We start from the raw sequence: 24363 nt of genomic DNA on the forward strand, positions 1-24363 counted from the left end.
CAAGTTTTTTCTGAGATGGTTTGAGAACCACAGATTTATACAATCAATTTGTAAACATATTGAACAATAATATTACTACCATACAACAATTTCAAACCGCGTAACTCCATCGTCAAAATGAACTGATCCTCTTTTATTGCATGTTTGAGCAAGGTTCTAATGTGTTTTGACTCCTACGGCATACCGTAAATATGCCAAGATGGCAGTTGTCGTGCGCATGCGCAGTACGAATTTGGAGCTGATTCTGGATTTAAATTGCAAGTGTACGGCAGTAGAGGTGCAGCACTTCTTCATCCATGACCCCGCACCCCTGGTGCAGGTAGGACCTTCTCCTTTTTCAGCAACAGGCCACGTTTTAAGTTCGAAAATGTCAGAGGTGGCCGAAGGAGCCATGACTTTGGAAGAAGAGCAGGTGAGTTATTATGTTGTAAACACATTTTTACAAGGCTAGTGAATGGAACCATGTGAGGATGTTGTTAGCACGTAGCTATTTAGCCTTTAGCTTCTTTAGTAAACAGGATGCTACCGCCCAGTAGAAATGAGCTAGTACTGTTTGTGTGGCTACATGGAAGCCCACTTATTGGGTTCCTCTTGAAATACACAAATTAAGTAGTTATTAAGTTTGACAAGGTAAAAGGAGTTACCTCATGGCACTATTGTAGTCAACATGTACATAGTGTATACACCCCCCACCCCATTTTTTGTATTTATTGTTTTTCAAATCACCTGACATGTATACTGTGTATATGTACATAATGTATCCATTTTTAAGGTAATTTTTTATATACATGTTACAGGTTGGCTTTTTGTGCCATCCATTTGCCCTTTTAAAGCATTACATGGATTCAATTCTTTAAGATGTCAAACTTCTCAATCAATCAATCAAAGCATCTAAAATGGTGAAGTAAATAATATTTATATAGTGCTTTTCTCTAGTGACTCACAAAGCGCTTTACATAGTGAAACCCAATACCTAAGTTATAGGGGTGTGGGAAAAAAATCGATTCGAATTCGAATCGCGATTCTCACGTTGTGCGATTCAGAATCGATTCTCTTTTTTTTTTTTAAATCGATTTTTTTTTTTTTTTTTATTAAAAAATATTTTATTTTTTATTTTATTTTTTATTTTCTATTAATCAATCCAACAAAACAACACACAGCAATACCATAACAATGCAATCCAATTCCAAAACCAAACCTGACCCAGCAACACTGCAATAAACAGAGCAATTGAGAGTAGACACAAACACAACAAAGAACAAACCAAAAGTAGTGAAACAAAAATGAATATTATCAACGTTCATCAACGGCACAGCGGTGGAGATCGTAAGCAGCAACAAGTTCCTGGGGGTGCAGATAACTGACAATATAACCTGGTCCCTACACACCGGAGCTCTTGTAAAAAGAGCTCAGCAGCGCATGCACTTTTTGCGTCGGATGAAAAGAGCACAGCTCCCTCCCCCCATTCTCACCACATTCTACAGAGGCACTATAGAGAGCCTGCTGACCAACAGCATTTCTGTCTGGACTGGAGCCTGCAATGCCTCAGACTGGAAGTCTCTCCAGAGAGTGGTGAGGACGGCGGAAAAGATCATCAGGACTCCTCTTCCTCCTATCCAGGAGATCGCAAAAAGCCGCTGCCTGACCAGGGCTCAGAAAATCTGCAAAGACTCCTCCCACCCCCACCAAGGACTGTTTTCACTGCTGGACTCTAGAAAGAGGTCCCGCAGCCTCCGAAGCAGAACCTCCAGGTTCTGTAACAGCTTCTTCCCTCAGGCCGTAAGACTCTTGAACGCATCATAATTAAATTATCCCCTCAACTCCCCCCAAAATGGATTAACTCGCTGGAATAAAAAAGATAAAATAACATACATCCATAAACGTGGACGCATGTGAAAAAGTGCAACATATTTATCTGTACAGTAATCTATTTTTATTTATTTATATTTATTTATTTTATATATATATATTATATATATTATTTATATATATTTATTTATTTATATATGCACCTTATTGCTTTTTTTCCTGCACTACCATGAGCTTATGTAATGAAATTTCGTTCTTATCTGTGCTGTAAAGTTCAAATTTGAATGACAATAAAAAGGAAGTCTAAGTCCAACAACAGTATCAATATTAGTAACAATTTCAACATAGCAGTGATTAAAAATCCCTCATTGACATTATCATTAGACATTTGTAAAAATAAAAATAAATGAACAATAGTGTCACAGTGGCTTACACTTGCATTGCATCTCATAAGCTTGACAACACACTGTGTCCAACATTTTCTCAAAGATAAAATAAGTCATATTTATGGTTCATTTTATAGTTAAAACAAATTTACATTATTGCAATCAGTTGATAAAACATTGTCCTTTACAATTATAAAAGCTTTTTACAAAAATCTACTACTCTGCTTGCATGTCAGCAGACTGGGGTAGATCCTGCTGAAATCCTATGTATTGAATGAATAGAGAATCGTTTTGAATCGGGGAAAAAAATCGTTTTTGAATCGAGAATCGTGTTGAATTGGAAAAAAAAAATATCGATTTTGAATCGAATCGTGACCCCAAGAATCGATATTGAATCGAATCGTGGGACACCCAAAGATTCACAGCCCTACTAAGTTACATTCAAACCAGTGTGGGCGGTAGCTGGGAGCAGGTGGGTAAAGTGTCTTGCCCAAAGACACTACATCAGTGACCAGGATGGCGAAAGCGGGAATCGAACCTGTAACCCTCAAGTTGCTGGCACGGCCTCTCTACCAACAGAGCTATGCCACCCCAAATATTTTAGCTGCCACTTTCGCCACTGTTCACATTAACATTATCACCCCATTGTGTACTTTACTGTGAATAATTGATGTAAATAAGTAATTTTTCACATGACACACTTTTTTTTTCTTTCAACAGGAAATGGATGACAAAGTTGTCAGTCCAGAGAAAGCAGAAGAAGCCAAGATAAAGGTCATGCATCCCAATCTTGGAGCCAGACCGGGAGGTTCAGATTTTCTGAGAAAACGACTTCAGAAAGGGGTTTGTTTTTTGGATTACATTTGGCAATCTTCTTCTCGTTTAAATATCATTCAATGTCACGATTATTCCTTGTCTTGTTTGTGCAGCTAAAGTATTTTGATTCTGGCGATTACAACATGGCCAAGGCCAAAATGAAGAATAAACACTTGCCATCAGCCCCAACAGAGAAGGATGAGATCACAGGTGGTCACATCCCGACACCTCAGGACCTGCCTCAGAGAAAGACCTCTATTGCAACAAGCAAACTGGCTGAGCGATGAGTCTTTTTGTAGCTTTATTACCGTTCTAACCACTCAGTCAAAGCCACTTGCCTTCAACATTTCCATTGTTTTTACCCCAGAATGCATCCTTTTTGAAAAAGTTCCGAACCACACACACACAAAAGAGAGAAATGGGCACCTCGGGCACCAAATTTAGACTTTTCATCCAGCACACGAGTTCAAAAATGTTTTTCAAGCTCATACAATGTAAACTGATTTAAATGCTTGCTTGCACTTGAAACGGGGATGGAATGTGTGCTGCCTTATTTTGGCATAGTGTTTTGATCATTAAAATACTAATAGTAGTAAAAATATATACCTCTTGTTGAATGTAAGTGCAGTTGTCCTCACTTTTGCTTATAGAGTAGTAGAATGGTGACACAATACTTAATATAGGTAACATATAATCTACATTCAGGTTGCTCAGTTTAATCTTTTCAGAAATGATGCTCACATCTGTTGGAAAAATGTTAGTTCAAAAGTCCTTGAATTTTTCTGGCAAGCCCACTTAAAATGTCCATCTTCCAAAGTACTTACGATCTGATAGTTGATAGAATTTTAATGGCTTTCAATGACGGTGGTTTCCATCTCATCCTGACTTCTGCTCCAAATGGCCTTAATTGACGTGAACTACTGTTTTTCAGCAATATTTGCTATCAGTAGACTTGTGTATCTTGCCACTGTTGGACATGAATTGTTCAAGATTTTAATGGAAGGAAACCTCCTGTATGTGTCTGGGGTGTGCATGTGCAGCCATCACAGTGCCATTTGTTTTGTAAATAAAATAGTTTTGCATTATAGCTTGTAAGTGCTTCATTTGCTGGGTTTAAAATCTCCATCGGAACATTTCTTTGTGATGTTTGCGTGGGTTTTCTCCTGTTAACAACAGTTTCTTACCGCATACCAAAAACATGCATGTTAGACAAGACGGCAAGAGACAACAGAATTACATCAGTATACCGTATATACCAGGAGTATCAAACGTACGGCCCGCGATCCGGTAATATCTGGCTCACAGGATGAGTTTGATAAGTATAAAAATATTAACCTGAAATTTTTGAATGAAAGAAACTGCTGTTCTAAATGTGTCCACTGGATGTCGCAATAGCAATTCTTTGTATCTTTTAAGATGATTCTACATATGTACAAAATAAACCACATGATGTTAGTATCTCAGTCGAGGAAAATGATCAAACTACATAGATGACATGCTGCAATTTGATTTTGATATTTTATTCCGTTTTGAGTTTGCATGTTCTCCCTGTGACTGCGTGGGTTCCCTCTGGGTACTCCAGCTTCCTCCCACCTCCAAAAACATGCACCTGGGGATAGGTTGATTGGCAACACTAAATTGGCCCTAGTGTGTGAATGTGAGTGAGGATGTTGTTTGTCTGTGTTGGCCCTGTAATGAGGTGGCGAATTGTCCAGGGTGTACCCCGCCTTCCGCCCGATTGTAGCTGGTATTGGCTCCAGCGACCCCGAAGGGAATAAGCGGTAGAAAATGGATGGATGGATGAACAGCAACCGACTGATGAACATTATCACATAATTTATTCAGAAAATATAAAGAATGACAAAGATAGAATACGGCCGATAAATGCTTTAAAATGTAATATTGGAAATTATTGGTATCGTTTTTTAATTATCGGTATGGCTTTTATTTTTTGTATTTTTTTTTATTAAATCAACATAACAAACACAAGATACACTTACAATGAGTGCACCAAACCCAAAAAACTCATTCACACAAAAGGGTTGTTTCTTTCTGTTATTAATATTCTGTTTCCTACATTATATATCAATATATATCAATACAGTCTGCAAGGGATACAGTCCGTAAGCACACATGATTGTGCGTGCTGCTGGTCCACTAATAGTACTAACCTTTAGCAGTTAATTTGACTCATTTTCATTATTTACTAGTTTCTATGTAACTGTTTTTATATTGTTTTACTTTCTTTTTTATTCAAGAAAATGTTTTAAATGTATCTTTTTTTTTTTTTTTTCAAAAAGGACCTTATCTTCACCATACCTGGTTGTCAAAATTAGGCATAATAATGTGTTAATTCCACGACTGCATATATCGGTATCGGTAATTAAGAGTTGGACAATATCGGGATATCGGCAAAAAGCCATTATTGGACATCCCTATAGAATACTATTAACCGCAACATGTCAGTGTAAAAAAATCCCAACAACATAATGATTTTTACATTTTCAGAATGTGCTTGTTCTATTGTTAAACAAAGAAAGCAATTATATGTCTTTATTTTTAAGTTATCGTGCTGTGATTTTGCCAGTCCGGCCCATTTGGGAGTACATTTTTCTCCGTGTGGCCCCTGATCTAAAATGAGTTTGATACCACTCTAGATACGAATATGATATCATGCAGTATTCATAAAACAAATGAGTGAATTAGATAGTACTAACGCATTATTGACAATGAGCATTATTATTCTAATTGTGAAAGATATCTGTCTATCTGTGTTGGCCCTGCGACGAGGTGGCGACTTGTCCAGGGTGTACCCCGCCTTCCACCCGAATGCAGCTGAGATAGGCTCCAGCACCCCCCGCGATCCCAAAAGGGACAAGCGGTAGCAAATGGATGGATGGATAGAACAATAGTAGCATGATAACCAAAACGTCTCTTTCTTACTTGACTGTACTTTCTGTTGACCTTCTTGAACTCAACTAATGAGTTCCACCCTTGACCACTAGGGTGCACTGCAACCACTCTTTAGGTGCTGAGCTGTCACTCCAAAGTGCAATGTCTGGCTCAAAGGACACAAGCAGCATCACAGGAAAAGGTGGAGGCTGCCATTAATTGCCTGTGAATGTGTCTCTACAAGTGGAGGCTGGTTTTACTTCTCGGTAGAGGAGCTCCGAGAAGTGTGTGTTTACGTTTACCACATTTTCTACCGTCATGGCAGGCTATGAACTTTATACCAAGGTAAGCTTATTCTATATTGCTTTTTTAGATAGTTGACGTTTGTGCTAATGTGCTTTACTTACATAAGTTTTTCATGAACATTTAATCCTATGGGGATATTAAATGATCATTTTCTTTATTTTTGTCTGCCTGACTCTTAATATAGCTGTTATGTAACTTTAATACTGTTTCGGCTGAGTGGTATTTTTGCCTTACAAGCTCCTTACATACACTTCTGTTTGCAGCTGTTCTTTTAGGGCTGCTGTGCAACTGTATTAAGGTCGAATAGTTTCCCTTCTGACCCTGGTTCTTTTACACTTTTCCACCAGCATGCCCGTGTATGGCTCCCAGATGCCGTGGAAGTGTGGAAGTCAGCAAAGCTTGTCAAAGATTATTCTTCTGGCGACCAAACATTATTCCTACAGCTGGAGGATGATGGCACAGTAGGTCACAACATGCATGCTACATACATTAAAGTGGATGTAAAAAGTGTTAAAATTGCAGATCTCTTCTCATATAAAAAAGGGGCCACATTAATGAAATTAGGTACTTAAGAATATGTAATAATATGACTTAATTCTTCCCTTTGCAATGGAAATAGTCGTCCCTCGCTATATCGCGGATGTTGTTGTTTATATAAGAATATCATACACATTTTTTGCCCAAAAGTAAACATTTTCAAGCATACAAATAGCTAAATTGATCAAAATATTTATTTTTATTTTTTTCAAACCTGTGGCAGAGAGGTTAGGGCAGGGGTCGGGAACCTTTTTGGATAAGAGAGCCATTAAAGCCAAATATTTTTAAATGTATTTCCGTGAGAGCCATATAATATTTCTTAACACTGAATACAACTAAATGTGTGCATTTTTAAGTAAGACCAACATTTTTAGAGTACAATAAGTCTTATTATTTTTAATAACATATTTATTCTGAAGCTAACCAATAATAAATAAAATACTTCTTACCATTAATGCGACTTCTTGAACAGGGTCAGTAGAAAACGGATGGATGGATTAAAATGCATGAGAATGTTTTATATTTTGAACGTTATTTTTAACACTGTGATTACCAGCAGAATTAATCATTACTTATCGTGTTAAGCAATGTCAGCTAAGATTTATCTGAGAGCCAGATGCAGTCATAAAAAGAGCCACATCTGGCTCTAGAGCCATAGGTTCCCTACCCCTGGTTTAGGGCATGTGCCTCACAATATGAAGGTCCTGAGTTCAATCTTTCTGTGTGGAGTTTGCATGTTCTCTCCGTGACTGCGTGGGTTCTCTGCGGGTACTTCGGTTTCCTCCCACCTCCAAAGACATGCACCTGGGTTTAGGTTGATTGGCAACACTAAATTGGCCTTAGTGTGTAAATGTTGTATGTCTATCTGTATTGGCCCTGCGATGAGGTGGCGATTTGTCCTGGGTGTACCCCGCCTTACGCCCAAATGCTGCTGAGATAGGCTCCAGCACCCCCCACGACCCCGAAAAGGACAAGCGGTAGCAAATGGATGGATGTTCTGTCCAGCCACTCAATCAAATTATATTGTTCATGTAAATGCCCTTATCTGCTGTGCATAATTACTTTAAAAAAGAGAAGTTTGGGAGATTTCTCCTGGTGCTTTATTTGTATTTGACTTTATTAAGTGTTCGGATATATTTAGTGCTTGGTGCAGCCGGACCGGAGCAGGAGGGGATAGAAGGTAAAAAAAGAACACAGCAGGAAATTGTGGGAACAACAAAGACAGACCCACATCAGCATATACTACATACAGTACAAATATGACACCAAAAAATTATAAACAAAAAAAAACATTTGTGAAGTAGATGGTAATAACACGTTAATCACAATAAACAATATTGAACTACAATGACACAATAATACCAATAGAAAAAACAATTGATAATGAATGGCAATAATTACCTCTATTGTTGGCATTGCAATCGCTTCAATACATAAATGTAATGAGTATTTGAATTACAAAAGTAAGGAGAGAAGGGGTGGGGGAGGAGCGGACTATATTGACCTTTTACATTAGTAAAAATAGGTTAAGCTTTAGCAGTGTGCTGTGTTTTGTGAAGTGGGTGTTCATTTGCGTGAATATGATTGCAAAATTTGTCAAAGATTACTCTTCTGCTAACCAAACATTAATTCTATAGCGGGAGGATGGTACAGTAAGTCACAACATGCATAATAAATACATTAAAGTGTATATAAAATGTGTTAAAATTACAGATCTCGTCTCATATTAAAAAGTGGCCACATTAATGAAATGAAGTACTTAAAAGTACATAATAATATGACTTAAGTCTTTCCTGTGCAATTAAAATACAGTCCTACCTTGCTACATCTGGGATTTGTTTTTTTTTTTAAGTACATTCTATACATTTTTTCCCCTAAATTAAGCATTTTCAAGCATAAAATTGCTAAATGAATTAGAAATATCAGTACTACAGTAGTATTTCAACTAGAGGAAATCAAACCAATATTAGCCCGTGACCACTGATTGGCTAAGGTTCAGGAAGCAGTACTACATTGGATTAATAGTGTAAAAGTGACCAAAAAGTGTTATTTCATGTTTACGTAGATGGCTCTCATAATGTTAAAAAAAAGTTATTTAGAAGGTAGTAAACAGGTTTTTTATGCTGTAGTTATAAAAATATTCAATTTCTAATTAATCATTCCTACTTCTTAGACATTAGTTTTTCGTGGTCATGTACGAAACCAATTAAAAGCGATAAACGAGGTATTACTGTAATGGTTTTTTGGTGATGCACACAGTTGTTTTTGCATCAAACAAAAAGTACTAGTCAGTAATTATGCTTGTTATAAATCACTTTTCTATTGCTATGGTTGTCTCAAAAAATGTATTTTCCCAAGGTACTTATGGTGCATGATGAATGCGTATGGTTGATTCTGGAAAACTGTAAAAAGATGCATTGCACCATATTTGTTTCATAGACAAGGCATAGTTGTGATAGCTGTGAGGAATTTGACTTTAGTGCAGCTGCCATGTCGAGTTGGGGCATGCAGGTAATAACTTAAGTCTTAAGTTTTCTTACACAAGACAAGCACACTACTTGCCTGCCTTAGTTTAAAAAAAAATCATCTAATATACATGCATGATTACATGCAATGGAATTGATATGGAAAAAAAAAAAAGTTATTGAAGAGATCTCAGCATCATTAATGTATATTAGTAACTTATCATTTCAAACAGGCAAATTCCCCCCCAAAATTAAAATAGCTAAAGTTGCACCAATTTATAAGACTGGAGAAATACACCAATTTACAAATTATAGACCTGCTTCTTTACTTCCACAATTTTCTTAAATACCGGTAATTGAAAAACTGTTCAATAACAGATTAGAGAGTGTCATAAACAAAAATAGAATACTCGGATACAGAGCTAAAATTTCAACTTCGATGGCTTTAATGGAAGTTACAGAGGAAATGACCAATGCAATAGATGGTAAAAAATGTGAAGCAGTAGTGTTTATGGATTTAAGTAAAGCATTTGACACAATTAATCACAATATTTTAATAAAAAAATTAGAACAATATGTCATCAGAGGGTTGGTCTTAAACTGGATTAGAAGTTACTTAACCAACAGGAAGCAATAGGTACAACAGGAAGCAATAGGTACAGCTTGTTGAACAAACGTCTATAATGCTAAATATATCCTGTGGTGTACCCCAGGGATCAATACTAGGACCAAAATTGTTCAATCTTTATATAAATGACATTTGTAAAGTTAAAAATGATTTAAAGTTAGTATTATTCGAGGACGATACAGCAGCGTTTTGTTCAGGAGAGAACACACAGAAGCTAATACAAACAACAGAAGAAATGAACAAATTATAAAGATGGTTTGACAAAAACAGACTATCCTTAAACCTCAGTCAAACTAAAATAATGCTATTCAGTAACAGTAGAAGGGAAAGTCAAACACAAATACAAATAGATGGAATATAAATTGAAAACCTAGGTATAATGATTGATGATAAAACAAACAGGACCAGGACATCTATAATAAAAATATACAACAAAAGGTGACAAGAAACACGTCACTAATGAATAAAGTTTGGACCAAAATCACTCCATATTCTCTACTGCTCATGAGTGTTACCATATCTGAGGTATTGTGCAGAAATATGGCGTAAATAACTACAAAAGTACACTTCATTTTATAACGGTGTTACAAAAAAGATCAGTTAGAATAATACATAATGTTGGATATAGAGAACATTCAAACCCTTTATTTATTGAATCGAAAATACGGAAATTCCACGACACAGTGAATTTGCAAACAGCTAAAATTATGTACAAAGCAAACTGTAATCTGCTAACCAACAATTCTTAACAAAAGCGGAGAAATTTAACCTTAGAGTAAAATGTAATTTAAAACATTTGTATGCACGTACAACACTTAAGACCTTTAGTACAGTATATGTGGAATTAAATTATAGAATGGATTAAGCAAATAAATCAAACAATGTACTAATATGATCTAATTCAAGAAACTCTTCAAACGTAGTGTTTACAAAGTACAAAGAAGAAGAACCATGATAAACATTCAGAATTTATTCCATCCATCCATTCATTTTCTAGATAATTTTATTTTATCTCACCATATGAAATATAACTTACTTCACTAATTATTATTTATTTATTTTTAATGTTATTACTTATGGAGTGTATTGTGAATAAATTGAGAACAGGAAGTGAACAAAAGTGTTAGCAACTGCTATGTAAATGAAAAGGGGTAGGATTAAATAAGCTCTGCTTCTTCCTACTCCTTTTTGAATATGTTGAATTGAGAAAGTGTAAATTGTGACATATTATGTTGTATGCATGTTCAAAATGAACTCAAACTCATTGTGTCTTGTGTTTTCATAGGAGGTGCAGTACAAAGTAGACCCCCGAACACACAATCTCCCGCCGCTAAGAAACCCCAACATCCTGGTGGGGGAAAATGACCTCACAGCGCTCAGCTACCTCAATGAGCCGGCAGTCTTACACAACATCAAAGTGCGCTTCATCGACTCCAAGTTGATCTACACATACTGTGGTAATAGGCGTCATCTGTTTGAGTCACACTATCTCCGTCACTGTAGACTTTGGAGTCCTGTTCAGTGAAACTCACTGTATTAAGCTGATTATTATGCTGCAGGCTGCTCTTAAAAGAACATACGCTTCTTGCTTACTCTCACAGGCCATTTCATTCCATGAGATGCAATACAAAAGCTGTTTCAAAAAGGTTACTTTTACAAAGATAATAATGGTGTTTTGAATGAAAATGTATTTAATTAAACATTGAATAATATGGTTAATATTGAGGTTGTAGTTAGCAGTGTGTTCAACTACGCCGCAACATACAAAACAACACTTTTTCTTATATTCTAGTGCCGTTAATTAGCTACACAAAAGAATTGAATAATGACTGGTCTGCAAAAGCTCAATGTGTCTGAACACAATTACACTTTCACCCATTATAACATATATGTTTAGGACTTAAAAAGAGAGGAACCATATTTAAAAAACGTAGTATTAGGCCAAAATAGTGGTTGTATACAGTACCTAACTCAGTGGTTCTTAACCTGGGTTAGATCGAACCCTAGGGGTTCGGTGAGTTGGCCTCAGGGGTTCGGCGGAGCCTCCGCCGCTGAGGTCAAAGACACACCCAACTCATCGTGTAAATAAACACTTCTCCCTATCGGCGTATTATGGATACCCCCCAAACAATTTTCCCTCTAATTTTCCATCTGATTTGCAGGTGTGTAATTTGTTGTGAGTTCATGCACTGTGTTTGTGTTGTTCTTTGAACAAGGTGATGTTCATGCACGGTTCATTTTGTGCACCAGTAAAATACATAACTTTGTCCTTAATTTGAAAAAAAAAAAACCAACATTTTATTTTTCACTAAAGAAGGGTTCAGTGAAGGCGCATATGAAACTGGTGGGGTTCGGTACCTCCAACAAGGTTAAGAACCACTGACCTAACTATAAGGCAGTAAAATCTTCTGGGCAATCAACAAATACATTTTTTTTAAATGTAGGTATATAAATGTTGTAATGAATAATGAAAAAGTTGTAGTCATATCTATTGAAATACATTTTATTATACTGATACGACTACTATTATTGATAATAATTGTATACAGATAGAATAAAATAGACTTTATTGTCATTGCCATCTCCGGGTTGGGGAGGAGATCTTGTACCTCAAAGTCTTGTTCACGAGTGAGGGAAGAGTGGATCGTGAGATCGACAGGCGGATCGGTGCGGCGTCTTCAGTAATGCGGACGCTGTATCGATCTGTTGTGGTGAAGAAGGAGCTGAGCCGGAAAGCAAAGCTCTCAATTTACCGGTCGATCTACGTTCCCATCCTCACCTATGGTCATGAGCTTTGGGTTATGACCGAAAGGACAAGATCACGGGTACAAGCGGCCGGAATGAGTTTCCACCGCCGGGTGGCGGGGCTCTCCCTTAGAGATAGGGTGAGAAGCTCTGCCATCCGGGGGGAGCTCAAAGTAAAGCCGCTGCTCCTCCACATCGAGAGAAGCCAGATGAGGTGGTTCGGGCATCTGGTCAGGATGCCACCCGAGCGCCTCCCTAGGGAGGTGTTTAGGGCACGTCCGACCGATAGGAGGCCGCGGGGAAGACCCAGGACACGTTGGGAAGACTATGTCTCCCGGCTGGCCTGGGAACGCCTCGGGGTCCCAAAGGAAGAGCTGGACGAAGTGGCTGGGGAGAGGGAAGTCTGGGCTTCCCTGCTTAGGCTGCTGCCCCCGCGACCCGACCTCGGATAAGCGGAAGAAGATGGATGGATGGATGGATGGCCATTTAGAAAAACAAAATTGTGGATGATCCGCCAGCACCAACGCTCAGACAAACAAGACATTTGTGTTGCATTTAAAAATATATTTATTTAAATAAAGATTAAAAGAGAACTAATACACCGGTATATACAATATACTGTATTGTATATAGATGAAGTGCCAATGTAGTGCAAGGTGTTTTGGCAACAGTACAGTATGAGGTATGTTGCTATGTTAGTTCTAAATTTAAGATTTAAAATGAATAATTAAAAAAATTTGAACGACACAATAAGTGCTAATATTGATTATGATTCTAAATTGTGAAAATGTTATTTAAATATTAAATTCAATTAGTACAGCCATGTTTAGGGTTAAAATGACTGTACTGAAAAAATGATTAGGGTTTCTAATGTTTCAGTGAGTGTCCTATGAAGGATTCATCATTTGAACAATGCCATTTTTTTGTGGATTCTCACTAAATTCATTGGGAACATTCATGGAAAACACCCACCGCTTATGTAAAATCCATGTTAATGTAACAGAAATGTCAACCGGGAGTTGCACACATTTAACACTTGCTAATGACAAAAGTACATCCTTGGCAGCAGTCTGTAATACCTCTCCTCAAAACTGAGTATTATTATTTTAGTCAATTTTTCATATAGCTCTTGTGTGGGTTATTTTTATTACATTTTGGCCTGTAGAGTAAAAGTATAGCAATATTGTGCACATTTTTCATTTAGACTCAATAAGATTTTTCTCTGTTCGAAAAAACAGGCATTGTTCTTGTCGCCGTCAATCCTTATGAGAGTCTGCCCATTTATGAGGCTGACATCATCCATGCCTACAGTGGGCAGAACATGGCGGACATGGACCCCCATATATTTGCAGTGGCTGAGGAAGCATACAAGCAGATGGCCAGGTTGTCCCTATTCCAATTATTTTGTCTTTTAACAACAAAATTATTAAACACGTTTATTGTCGCCCATCTTTTCATGCAGAGATCAACAGAACCAGTCTATAATTGTGAGTGGTGAGTCGGGAGCAGGAAAAACTGTTTCTGCAAAGTATGCCATGCGTTACTTTGCTACAGTCAGCGGCGTCTCTGGTGAGGCGGATATTGAGGAGAGAGTCTTGGCCTCCAATCCTATCATGGAGGTGATGTTTAATACTGCACAGTACATAGTAATACGCTATACAGTTATGCAAGAGCTGGATCAAAATGTATTCCTCTACAAAGATATTGAATGACACAACATATGTAGAAATACTCTTGATTCTTCAGAGAGCAGTATGATATTAATACACGTATATGTGTGATTACTGAATGGTTTCTGTGAATGTCCTATAGGCTCTCGGTAATGCCAAAACAACAAGGAATGACAACAGCAGTCGCTTTGGGAAGTACATCGAAATCGGGTTTGATAAGAAGCATCGCATAATTGGGGCTCACATGAGGACCTATTTACTCGAAAAATCAAGAGTTGTTTATCAGGTATGTTTTCCACAGTATTAATATACACTATTATGTTGACAGGCACCTTTAGCAACGTGCTTCCAGATGATGTATTGTGGAACAAAAGTATTTGCTTGTTGTGATATCAGACCTATGGAGAAAGGAACTATCACATATTCTATCAACTATGTGCCTCATCCCATTTACCAGAGTTCCAACCCTTCAAATTAGGTATTGGAATTCAACATTGTTTTTTACGCTTGTACTGATATTTGCCACTGATTTTCTAACATGATTGTTACAAGGTGGGGCAGATGATTTCCATTGCACTAACCAGGGACAGAATCCAGTCATTGATGGAGTGGATGATACCAAGGAGATGTGCAGTACGAGGAGAGCTTTGTCACTATTAGGTTAGTCTTTGTCAATGGAATTGTAGAAGGTTCTGTACTCGTTTTGCATATTTACACAAGTCATGGCTAGTGTGGCTGTGCGATAGTGCGTTGTGTAAAATTGGGAAATTAGTTGGAAATCCAGAGTTTTTTAGTTTCTTGGCTAATAACACTGTAATCAATGGGGATGTGTGGTCGACAGTTCGAACTTGACGATGCAGGTCTGAATTGCATGGAACGACCACTGTTACGTATAAGTATGTTGACAAAATCGATTACAGGATGTACATACAGTATGCTTTTTTTATGCACAGTAAATTCGCTTTTTACTGAGTTAATTAGTGTATATGGTGTAAAATATTTTACAAAAAAAGGGAAAGAAAAGTGAGTCTACGCCTCACATTTCAGTAAATGTTTTATACTAGAGCAAATCTTCAATACTGGATTCAACTTAGAGTAGTCAGTGTAGCGCTGGTGAAAGAAAATATGGACACTGTCAATGAATATAGTGAAAATTGAAGAGTCACGTGATGATTGTGATTGAAAATATAGATGAAAGCAAATCTGTCTATAGCGACCACTCAAAGGAAACAGCAAAAGTGGCCACTATAAGGAGGCTGGAAGCCATGACAATCTACTGTAGTTGAAGCTGGGTACGTTAAGCGTTTGTAAACACGAAAAATTAGACGTTATTACTGGCGACGATTCGTTGAGGTGGCGAAAGTAGAGAGCTGCTGCTTGCTGATTCGTTGAAAGTTTGACAACAAATAAGGAAGAGGTGTAATTAGCTCGGGATAATAAGACTTACACCAACTTATGCGACTGTTCATAGTAGGTTTATATAAACTGCAAACGAGCATTATCCTTAATTGCTGTTATTTATTGAATTATTAAACTTAAATGTTATGGAAGAAAGCAATACGTATCTTAGCAAGTTTATCCTCAAAAGAGTAATAGTTAAATAACAACAACTGAGCCCATCTATCACATCAGGAATCATTGCAGCAAATGTTTATATCTGTGGCCGCATTACGGGGTCCAAAAACTATTCTGGGATGAGAGATAAGTGGGTGCTATAGACAAGGTTTATAACACTACTTTTCTCTGCCTGGAAAATGATTGCGGCTGCCATAGGCAGGTCTCCACTAAAACAGGTTTGACTGCAATTATTGATATTGACCACAGCCTCGTGTGTTGAGTTCTTTTTTTTTAGGAATCAGTGAAAGACATCAAATGGAAATGTACCAGATTCTGGCAGCTATTCTTCATCTTAGCAATGTGGAGGTAAAAGAGCATTCCCAGGACCGCAGCAGCATCTTGGTAAACACAAACAGTATTTTTTTGGGAAGAATTTGGTAAATGTTGTATTCAGGATGCTTCTGTTTTAACCCTATGTGTTCACAGGCAGACGATGCCCACTTGGTGGTGTTCTGTGAGTTGATGGGGGTGCCCTATAAAGAAATGGCCCACTGGCTCTGCCATAGGAAACTCAAAGCAACCACAGAAACATACGTCAAGTGCGTCTCCAAGACGAATGCAGTCAATGGTCGCGACGCCCTCGCCAAACACATCTATGCCAGAATTTTTAGCTGGATTGTTGGCTGTATAAACAATGTGCTCAAATCTGCTGTTAAACAACACTCATTCATTGGTGTGCTGGACATTTATGGGTATGTTATCATCTTCATGTTTGTACATTTTCCTTGTTTTCTTCACATTTTGTCATCTTTTACCAGGTTTGAAACATTTGACATTAACAGCTTCGAGCAGTTTTGCATCAACTATGCCAACGAGAAGCTCCAACAGCAATTCAACCTGGTATATTCCCTATTCTTTGTCTTCTATTGTCCAATCAAAACAATGTTTTTTACATTGTATAACTTGGTCGCTATGTGCTGTACGTCTGCAGCATGTCTTCAAACTGGAGCAAGAAGAGTACATGAAAGAACAGATTCCGTGGACACTGATTGATTTCTATGACAACCAGCCATGCATCAATCTCATCGAGGCCAAGCTGGGCATCCTGGACCTTCTGGATGAGGAGTGTAAAGTACAGTAAAATAATTGTTTACCTTTTTGAAGAAGTTACATCTTAACTGACTTCGGTTTGATACAGTATTTAGATGTTCAGTCGTTTCTCGCCACATCGCGCATCAAATATTGCGGCTCCACCACATCACAGATGTTTTTTTGTTTTAAAGCATATTTTGCCTAATCTTTGTCCTAAATTAAGCATTTTCAAAGCTTGAAAATGCTTAAGTAGCATTGCTGCTGTGCAATGATCAATCTCTACTCTCAGATGATCTCTGAATGAAAGGTAACCAACCTCCTTCAAACTATTAAGAACATACAATATTAAGCCCTTGGCAGAGGTCTGTACTTCCTTTGCGCTCTTGTTTTTATAAGTCTTTTCTACAGGAAGAGCCTGCCCATGTTTGTCAAGAGCAAATACAGAGTAAGGCAGGAGGTGATTGGTCATTTCTGCATGTTTCCATAGATGCCCCAAGGCTCTGATGGCTCATGGTCCCAGAAAATGTACAACACCCTGTTGAAGCAGAAAGATCACTTTGATAAACCCAGGTTATCAAACACAGCTTTCATCATCCACCACTTTGCAGACAAGGTACTTAGGGACACGTCTTCCCATTTGTGTGTGCTAACTACTTAGACACAAAATAAAACATTCTGTTAATTCATTTTGGAGTCCTTTTCAAAAAATTGTTCCATATGTTGCATCATTTCCCCTTTGCAGAATAAACAGAGTTGGAATGAAAGGATGACTCAAACGTTCTAATGAGAAGAGTGCCATTTAGTTCTATTGCCAATGGCAACATTTACTGTGTTCACCATATTTGTTTGTATTATGCGAGTATTTCGTCTGCCAATTTCAGCATGTTTATTATTATGACCTTTGCTCTTTTTCCACCCCAAACTGTGTGACGTGGTTCTTTGTGCCCAGGTGGAGTACCAGTGCGACGGCTTCCTGGAGAAAAACAAGGACACAGTCAATGAGGAGCAAATACATGTGTTGCAAAGCAGCAAGGTGATCATTTTGAAGCCACTGATGTGGTGTACAATGTACAATTTCCGTTCTCATATTTGCAATGAATGCACAACCTTAAATCAAATGACGTTTTGTCAATACCTATTCAGCTGAGGGTTTAGTTTGAAATTAGTTGTATTGGGTACACACCCTGGCATTGTTCTGCCAGCACTATTGCAGGAAATACTGCACAGTACACCCATACATACGTAAGTACAAAACTCTGCCATCTAGTGGGCAAACAAAAATGGCTTCTTTTTTTTCCTGCAGTTTGATTTCTTGCTGAAGCTGTTTGAGGGTAATGAAAAAACAACCAGTTCCTCCAAAAGCATTACTGGAAAATCTGGCCGCCCACAAAGAGGTAATAAGAAGACGGTGGGAATGCAGGTAAGGTCAGATAGAGACCGTAATAAATAGTTCATTTTCAATTTTCAAAAGGGAAAACTGTTACTGAAAATGTTTTTATCTCAATATATTTTTTGTGTTGTTTATCGCCCCTTCCTATTCAACTTTGCTCAGTTTCGACAATCTCTACATTTACTGATGGACACACTTAATGCTACTACTCCTCACTATGTACGCTGCATTAAACCAAATGACCATAAAAACCCATTCAGGTAAATAGGACCCTTTTGCTCTTGGAATGGAAACACAATGGCTGCATAGAAATGTAAATCTCTTGTGATGTGTTTTATATTACATTAAGCTTGGACCCTGTGAGGGCTGTGCAGCAGCTGCGAGCTTGTGGCATCCTCGAAACAATCCGAATTTCAGCAGCAGGATTCCCATCCAGGTAGCTTCTTAGCAGCTCTGTTTGTGAAAACGAGACCCAGAAATAAGTTTTCAACGAATGGACCTCTTTTTATGAATGTTGCAGATGGACTTATCAGGAATTCTTCAGTCGTTATCGGGTCCTCATGAAGCAAAAGGATGTCCTCCCTGATGGAAAAGAGACCTGCAGAAATGTCCTAAAGAAGCTCATCCAGGTGTGAATTATCATGGAATTTCCTTCCCATGTTTTATATAATTTACTGTATAAATATCATACATGCTATGTTGTTTTGGTTCTCAGGACCAGAACCTGTATCAGTTTGGTAAAAATAAGATCTTCTTCAGAGCTGGCCAAGTGGCCTTCTTGGAGAAGCTACGCTCTGAGCAGCTGCGTAGGGCTTGTGTCAGCATCCAGAAGACTATACGCTGTTGGTTGGCACGTAAAAAATACCTGAGGATGAAACAATCTGCCATCACCATACAGAGACATGTGCGGGGTCACCAGGCACGCTGGTGAGCCAAGAGATTAACAACAAGCAAAATATTAAGAAAGTGATTCAAAATGGTCCTTTGTGATTGCAGTTATGTTAATTGTCTGCGGAGAACAAGAGCGGCTGTTGTCATTCAGCGCAATGTTCGAATGTGGGCGGCAAGGGCACGCTACCGCAAACTACGCTCTGCATCTATTGTCATTCAGTGCTTCTTCAGGACACATGCAGCCAGAAAGCTCTACTATAAGGTAATCGAATTGATCAAACAATGTCATCATTCAAAACTGTACACTTTGATGAAAATGTCAGTTGATGATTAAAACAATTACAATAATGACATTAAAACAATCAAACCTAATTAAACAATGCAAGGTTTGACAACATACTGTATGGACAGAAGTATTAAGACTAGAGCTGTCAATTTTAACGACTTAACACGTGATTAATCACAAAAAAATATTGCATTAATCATGTATAAATACAGATTTTTCACACATTTTATTTTGACCATCCACACTCTTTTACCTGAACTGTGGATGACCTGAAAGACGTCAAAGGTTAATATATGGTCAATGCATATGCCAGCGCAAAGATGAGTGAGGAGACCCCGACTGTTACCAAGTTTTAAACAAAAAAATGACTTGTATTCAAGTAAAACATTTAAAGATGTTCCTGTATGACATTCTGACAATAAAATTGCATTTGTGTCCAAATATTGGGCTAAATCATTTAAATTATGCAAGCGAGTAATAACCTAATAATCATGATTAATCAAAATTCAAAAGTGTAGTTGATCAGATTAAAAAAAAAAATAATAATAATAATTTGACAGCACTAATTAAGACCAACTTCATCAATTTACTATTCAAAATTTGGCACTGATATTAAGTATTTACCTACAATTTGATGCTGCCTACTTTACCAAAGTATGGAAGGCCATTTCCTGTTCAAGCATTATTGTGCACCGGTGCACAACAAGCTTGGTGTTGACTGGCCAGCACAAGGCTTTGACCTCAACCCTGTCAAACACCATTGGCATGACCTTCAACAGTGAAGGTGAGCCAGACCTTCTTTAAGGTCCAGGGTGATCTCTGACCTCACAAATGACGCTTTGCAGAATCTATTCTGGGGCGGTATAGCTCGGTTGGTAGAGTGGCCGTGCCAGCAACTTGGGGGTTCCAGGTTCGATTCCCGCTTTCGCCATCCTAGTCACTGCCATTGTGTCCTTGGGCAAGACACTTTACCCACCTGCTCACAGTGCCACCCACACTGCTTTAAAATGTAACTTAGATATTGGGTTTCACTATGTAAAGCGCTTTGAGTCACTAGAGAAAAGCGCTATATAAATATAATTCACTTCACTTCACTTCACTATTAGGAATACTTCCCAAAATAGCAGAAGTTATAAGGGAGTGGACTATTGACTCATCTTGCATCCGTTTTTTAGACTCAGACAAACTTTAATGATCCACAAGGGAAATTGTTACTTCATGTCGCTCTTGTGTCCCAATACTCATGTAGTTAGTTGTGTCAAAGTTTTGAGGTTTGCCATGTCATCTCTTCCCAGTTGGTGTATGAGCAAAAGGCTTTAGTTATTCAAAAGTGGGCAAAAGGCTGGCTGGCCAGGAAGCATTATCAACGCACTCGGGCCGACATCATTCTGCTGCAGAGCTGTGTGCGACGCATGATGGCCAAGAAAGAACTGAAGAGGCTCAAAGTAGACGCGCGCTCTGTGGAGCATTTCAAGGATCTCAACGTTGGCATGGAGAACAAGATTATGCAGTTGCAACACAAGATAGACGAGCAGGTGAGAGTTTTAGTATTATATTATTATGGTATTATATTGTATGTTGGGATAGCAGGGCTGATCACAATGGATTGAGGAAATATTGTTGAGAGTCACAACAAGGGATTTTGTGGTTTGTGCCTTGCTTGTTCTCCCCGTGACTGCGTGGGTTCCCTCCGGGTACTCCGGCTTCCTCCCACCTCCAAAAACATGCACCTGGGATAGGTTGATTGGCAACACTAACTTGGCCCTAGTGTGTGAATGTGAGTGTGAATGTTGTCTGTCTATCGGTGTTGGCCCTGCGAGGAGGTGGCGACTTGTCCAGGGTGTACCCCGCCTTCCGCCCGAATGCAGCTGAGATAGGCTCCAGCACCCCCCGCGACCCCGAACGGGACAAGGGGTTGAAAATGGATGGATGGATGGATGCCTTCCTTAGAGGCACCTCACGAGTGCGAAGGAAGTAAGCTATTATCTATCTAGCAACCAGTTTGAACTTCCTGTAGTCGGTCCTTTTTTAAATTACAGTGGTACCTCGACCTACGAGCGCATTACGTCCGTAACTCGGAATACTCGTATTTTAAAGCAGCCCCGCCCATTAAAATTAGTTAGAATAAATTTAATCCTTGCTTGGCCTTCCCAAAATAACACAATTTTAATATGTAACATCCATCCATCCATTTTTTTTACTGCTTGTCCCTCTAAGCTGAGCTGCGGCTGGAGGAGCAAGCCTCAGCAGCAGCAGGATGCCGGTGGGAGGTGGACCGCAGCTAAATGTTTGGATTCTAATGCTTGGAAAACAAAGTTATTTTGATCTGTAGCTATAAGCCCTATGTGTCAAAGTCAAGGCTGAATTATCTATGGCCCCCGGGATGATATTTGATTAGTATTAGAACCGGCCCGCAGGCCACAGCCTTCTGCAGCTGTTTTGCACGCACCAATACTCCATCAGTGTTGGCGCTAGGAATTTTCAAATTGGGGTCCCAGGGACCCCATCAAGTCATAAAAATGGGGTCCCACAGTACATTTTTGGGGTCCCACTTTTGTGTAACCGTTTTGAAAACAAATGATATACGTATGTATGCATTATCCTGTTATATCTCACATTCTGTATTGTGTTTTTGAAAAAGGTTGTCATAAACGTTACTTAATTTATTTTTTTAAATAATACAAAAGAAAACTTTTTTTTTTGCATCCCCCGAAAGGGACAAGCGGTAGAAAATGGATGGATGGATGTAAATTTATTCAGTTATAAACAGTCATTCACTTTCTTCATGGATCTAAACTTTATCGCTGCCGGTATTTTTTTCTATATGTCTATTGGAATATATTCAGATTGTGTTTGTTTTATTTTTGGCCAAAGTTAGACAAAGCAAACAATCTCAAGTTGTCTTTATTTTTTAGTTTTAATGCCATGATTTTCATAATCCGGCACGCGTGTGCACAGATTTTCCTCCATGCGGCCCCTGAGCTAAAATTAGTTTGACACCCAAAGCCAATGTCCCAATGATCCTAGGAGCTATGTTGTCCGGGGGCTTTATGCCCCCTGGTAGGGTCTCCCAAGACAAACTGGTCCTAGGTGAGGGATCAGACAAAGAGCAGCTCGAAGACCTCCATGACGAATAAAAATAAAGGACCCAGATTTCCCTCGCCCGGACGCGGGTCACCGGGGCCCCCCTCTGGAGCCAGGCCCGGAGGTGGGGCACGATGGCGAGCGCCTGGTGGCCGGGCCTGTCCCCATGGGGCCCGGCCGGGCACAGCCCGAAGAGGCAACGTGGGTCCCCCCTCCAATGGGCTCACCACCCATAGCAGGGGCCATAGAGGTCGGGTGCATAGTGAGCTGGGCGGCAGCCGACGGCAGGGCACTTGGCGGTCCGATCCTCGGCTACAGAAGCTAGCTCTTGGGACGTGGAACGTCACCTCGCTGGGGGGGAAGGAGCCTGAGCTAGTGCGCGAGGTTGAGAAGTTCCGGCTAGATATAGTCGGACTCACTTCGACGCACAGCAAGGGCTCTGGAACCAGTTCTCTCGAGAGGGGCTGGACTCTCTTCCACTCTGGCGTTGCCGGCAATGAGAGGCGACGGGCTGGGGTGGCAATTCTTGTTGCCCCCCCGGCTCAGAGCCTGCACGTTGGAGTTCAACCCGGTGGACGAGAGGGTAGCTTCCCTCCGCCTTCGGGTGGGGGGACGGGTCCTGACTGTGGTTTGCGCTTATGCGCCAAACCGCAGCTCAGAGTACCCACCCTTTTTGGATTCGCTCGAGGGAGTACTTGAGAGTGCTCCCCCGGGTGATTCTCTCGTTCTACTGGGGGACTTCAATGCTCATGTTGGCAGCGACACTGAAACCTGGAGGCGTGATTAGGAAGAATGGCCGCCCGGATCTGAACCCAAGTGGTGTTCTGTTATTGGACTTTTGTGCCCGTCACAGATTGTCCATAATGAACACCATGTTCGAACATAAGGGTGTCCATATGTGCACTTGGCACCAGGACACCCTAGGCCGCAGTTCCATGATCGACTTTGTAGTTGTGTCATCGGATTTGCGGCCTCATGTTTTGGACACTCGGGTGAAGAGAGGGGCGGAGCTTTCAACCGATCACCACCTGGTGGTGAGTTGGCTGCGATGGTGGGGGAGGATGCCGGACAGACCTGGCAGGCCCAAACGCATTGTGAGGGTTTGCTGGGAACGTCTGGCAGAGTCTCCTGTCAGAGAGAGTTTCAATTCCCACCTCCGGAAGAACTTTGAACATGTCACGAGGGAGGTGCTGGACATTGAGTCCGAGTGGACCATGTTCCGCACCTCTATTGTCGAGGCAGCTGATCGGAGCTGTGGCCGCAAGGTAGTTGGTGCCTGTCGTGGCGGTAATCCTAGAACCCGTTGGTGGACACCGGCGGTGAGGGATGCCGTCAAGCTGAAGAAGGAGTCCTATCGAGTTCTTTTGGCTCATAGGACTCCTGAGGCAGCGGACAGGTACCGACAGGCCAAGCGGTGTGCGGCTTCAGCGGTTGCGGAGGCAAAAACTCGGGCATGGGAGGAGTTCGGGGAAGCCATGGAAAACGACTTCCGGACGGCTTCGAAGCGATTCTGGACCACCATCCGCCGCCTCAGGAAGGGGAAGCAGTGCACTATCAACACCGTGTATGGTGAGGATGGTGTTCTGCTGACCTCGACTGCGGATGTTGTGGATCGGTGGGGGGAATACTTCGAAGACCTCCTCAATCCCACCAACACGTCTTCCTATGAGGAAGCAGTGCCTGGGGAATCTGTGGTGGACTCTTCTATTTCTGGGGCTGAGGTTGCTGAGGTAGTTAAAAAGCTCCTCGGTGGCAAGGCCCCGGGGGTGGATGAGATCCGCCCGGAGTTCCTTAAGGCTCTGGATGTTG

At 39.9% G+C, this 24363-nt stretch overlaps 2 protein-coding genes across 3 annotated transcripts in view; both read left to right on the top strand.

The window, feature by feature from the left end:
- The first annotated feature begins 184 nt into the window (after positions 1-184).
- On the top strand, positions 185-4098 carry LOC133612103 (cAMP-regulated phosphoprotein 19-like). Of its 2 annotated transcripts, none has more exons than XM_061969275.2 (3): positions 185-412; positions 2916-3038; positions 3125-4098. In XM_061969275.2, exons 1-3 carry the CDS (start codon positions 200-202, stop codon positions 3296-3298), a joined length of 510 nt encoding a protein of 169 aa, XP_061825259.2. In that variant the 5' UTR covers positions 185-199; the 3' UTR covers positions 3299-4098. The 2 variants fall into 2 exon arrangements, with proteins under 2 accessions (XP_061825259.2, XP_061825260.2); XM_061969276.2 differs by having other exon boundaries at positions 185-319.
- A 2066-nt stretch (positions 4099-6164) lies between these two features.
- Positions 6165-24363, top strand: part of LOC133612362 (unconventional myosin-Va-like) — a 41884-nt gene continuing 23685 nt past the window's right edge. Inside the window, exons 1-21 of the mRNA XM_061969708.2 lie at positions 6165-6248; positions 6557-6670; positions 11125-11296; positions 13823-13967; positions 14047-14203; positions 14397-14540; positions 14651-14732; positions 14807-14914; positions 16107-16213; positions 16298-16563; positions 16630-16711; positions 16803-16943; positions 17391-17516; positions 17853-17936; positions 18207-18323; positions 18456-18553; positions 18643-18729; positions 18814-18922; positions 19009-19220; positions 19290-19446; positions 20766-21005. Coding sequence (XP_061825692.2) covers positions 6222-6248; positions 6557-6670; positions 11125-11296; positions 13823-13967; positions 14047-14203; positions 14397-14540; positions 14651-14732; positions 14807-14914; positions 16107-16213; positions 16298-16563; positions 16630-16711; positions 16803-16943; positions 17391-17516; positions 17853-17936; positions 18207-18323; positions 18456-18553; positions 18643-18729; positions 18814-18922; positions 19009-19220; positions 19290-19446; positions 20766-21005 — 2775 coding nt within the window. The 5' untranslated portion in view covers positions 6165-6221. The remainder of the gene's footprint in view (positions 6249-6556; positions 6671-11124; positions 11297-13822; positions 13968-14046; positions 14204-14396; positions 14541-14650; positions 14733-14806; positions 14915-16106; positions 16214-16297; positions 16564-16629; positions 16712-16802; positions 16944-17390; positions 17517-17852; positions 17937-18206; positions 18324-18455; positions 18554-18642; positions 18730-18813; positions 18923-19008; positions 19221-19289; positions 19447-20765; positions 21006-24363) is intronic.

This window comes from Nerophis lumbriciformis, linkage group LG10 (assembly GCF_033978685.3).
Source record: "Nerophis lumbriciformis linkage group LG10, RoL_Nlum_v2.1, whole genome shotgun sequence".
Taxonomy (NCBI): domain Eukaryota; kingdom Metazoa; phylum Chordata; class Actinopteri; order Syngnathiformes; family Syngnathidae; genus Nerophis; species Nerophis lumbriciformis.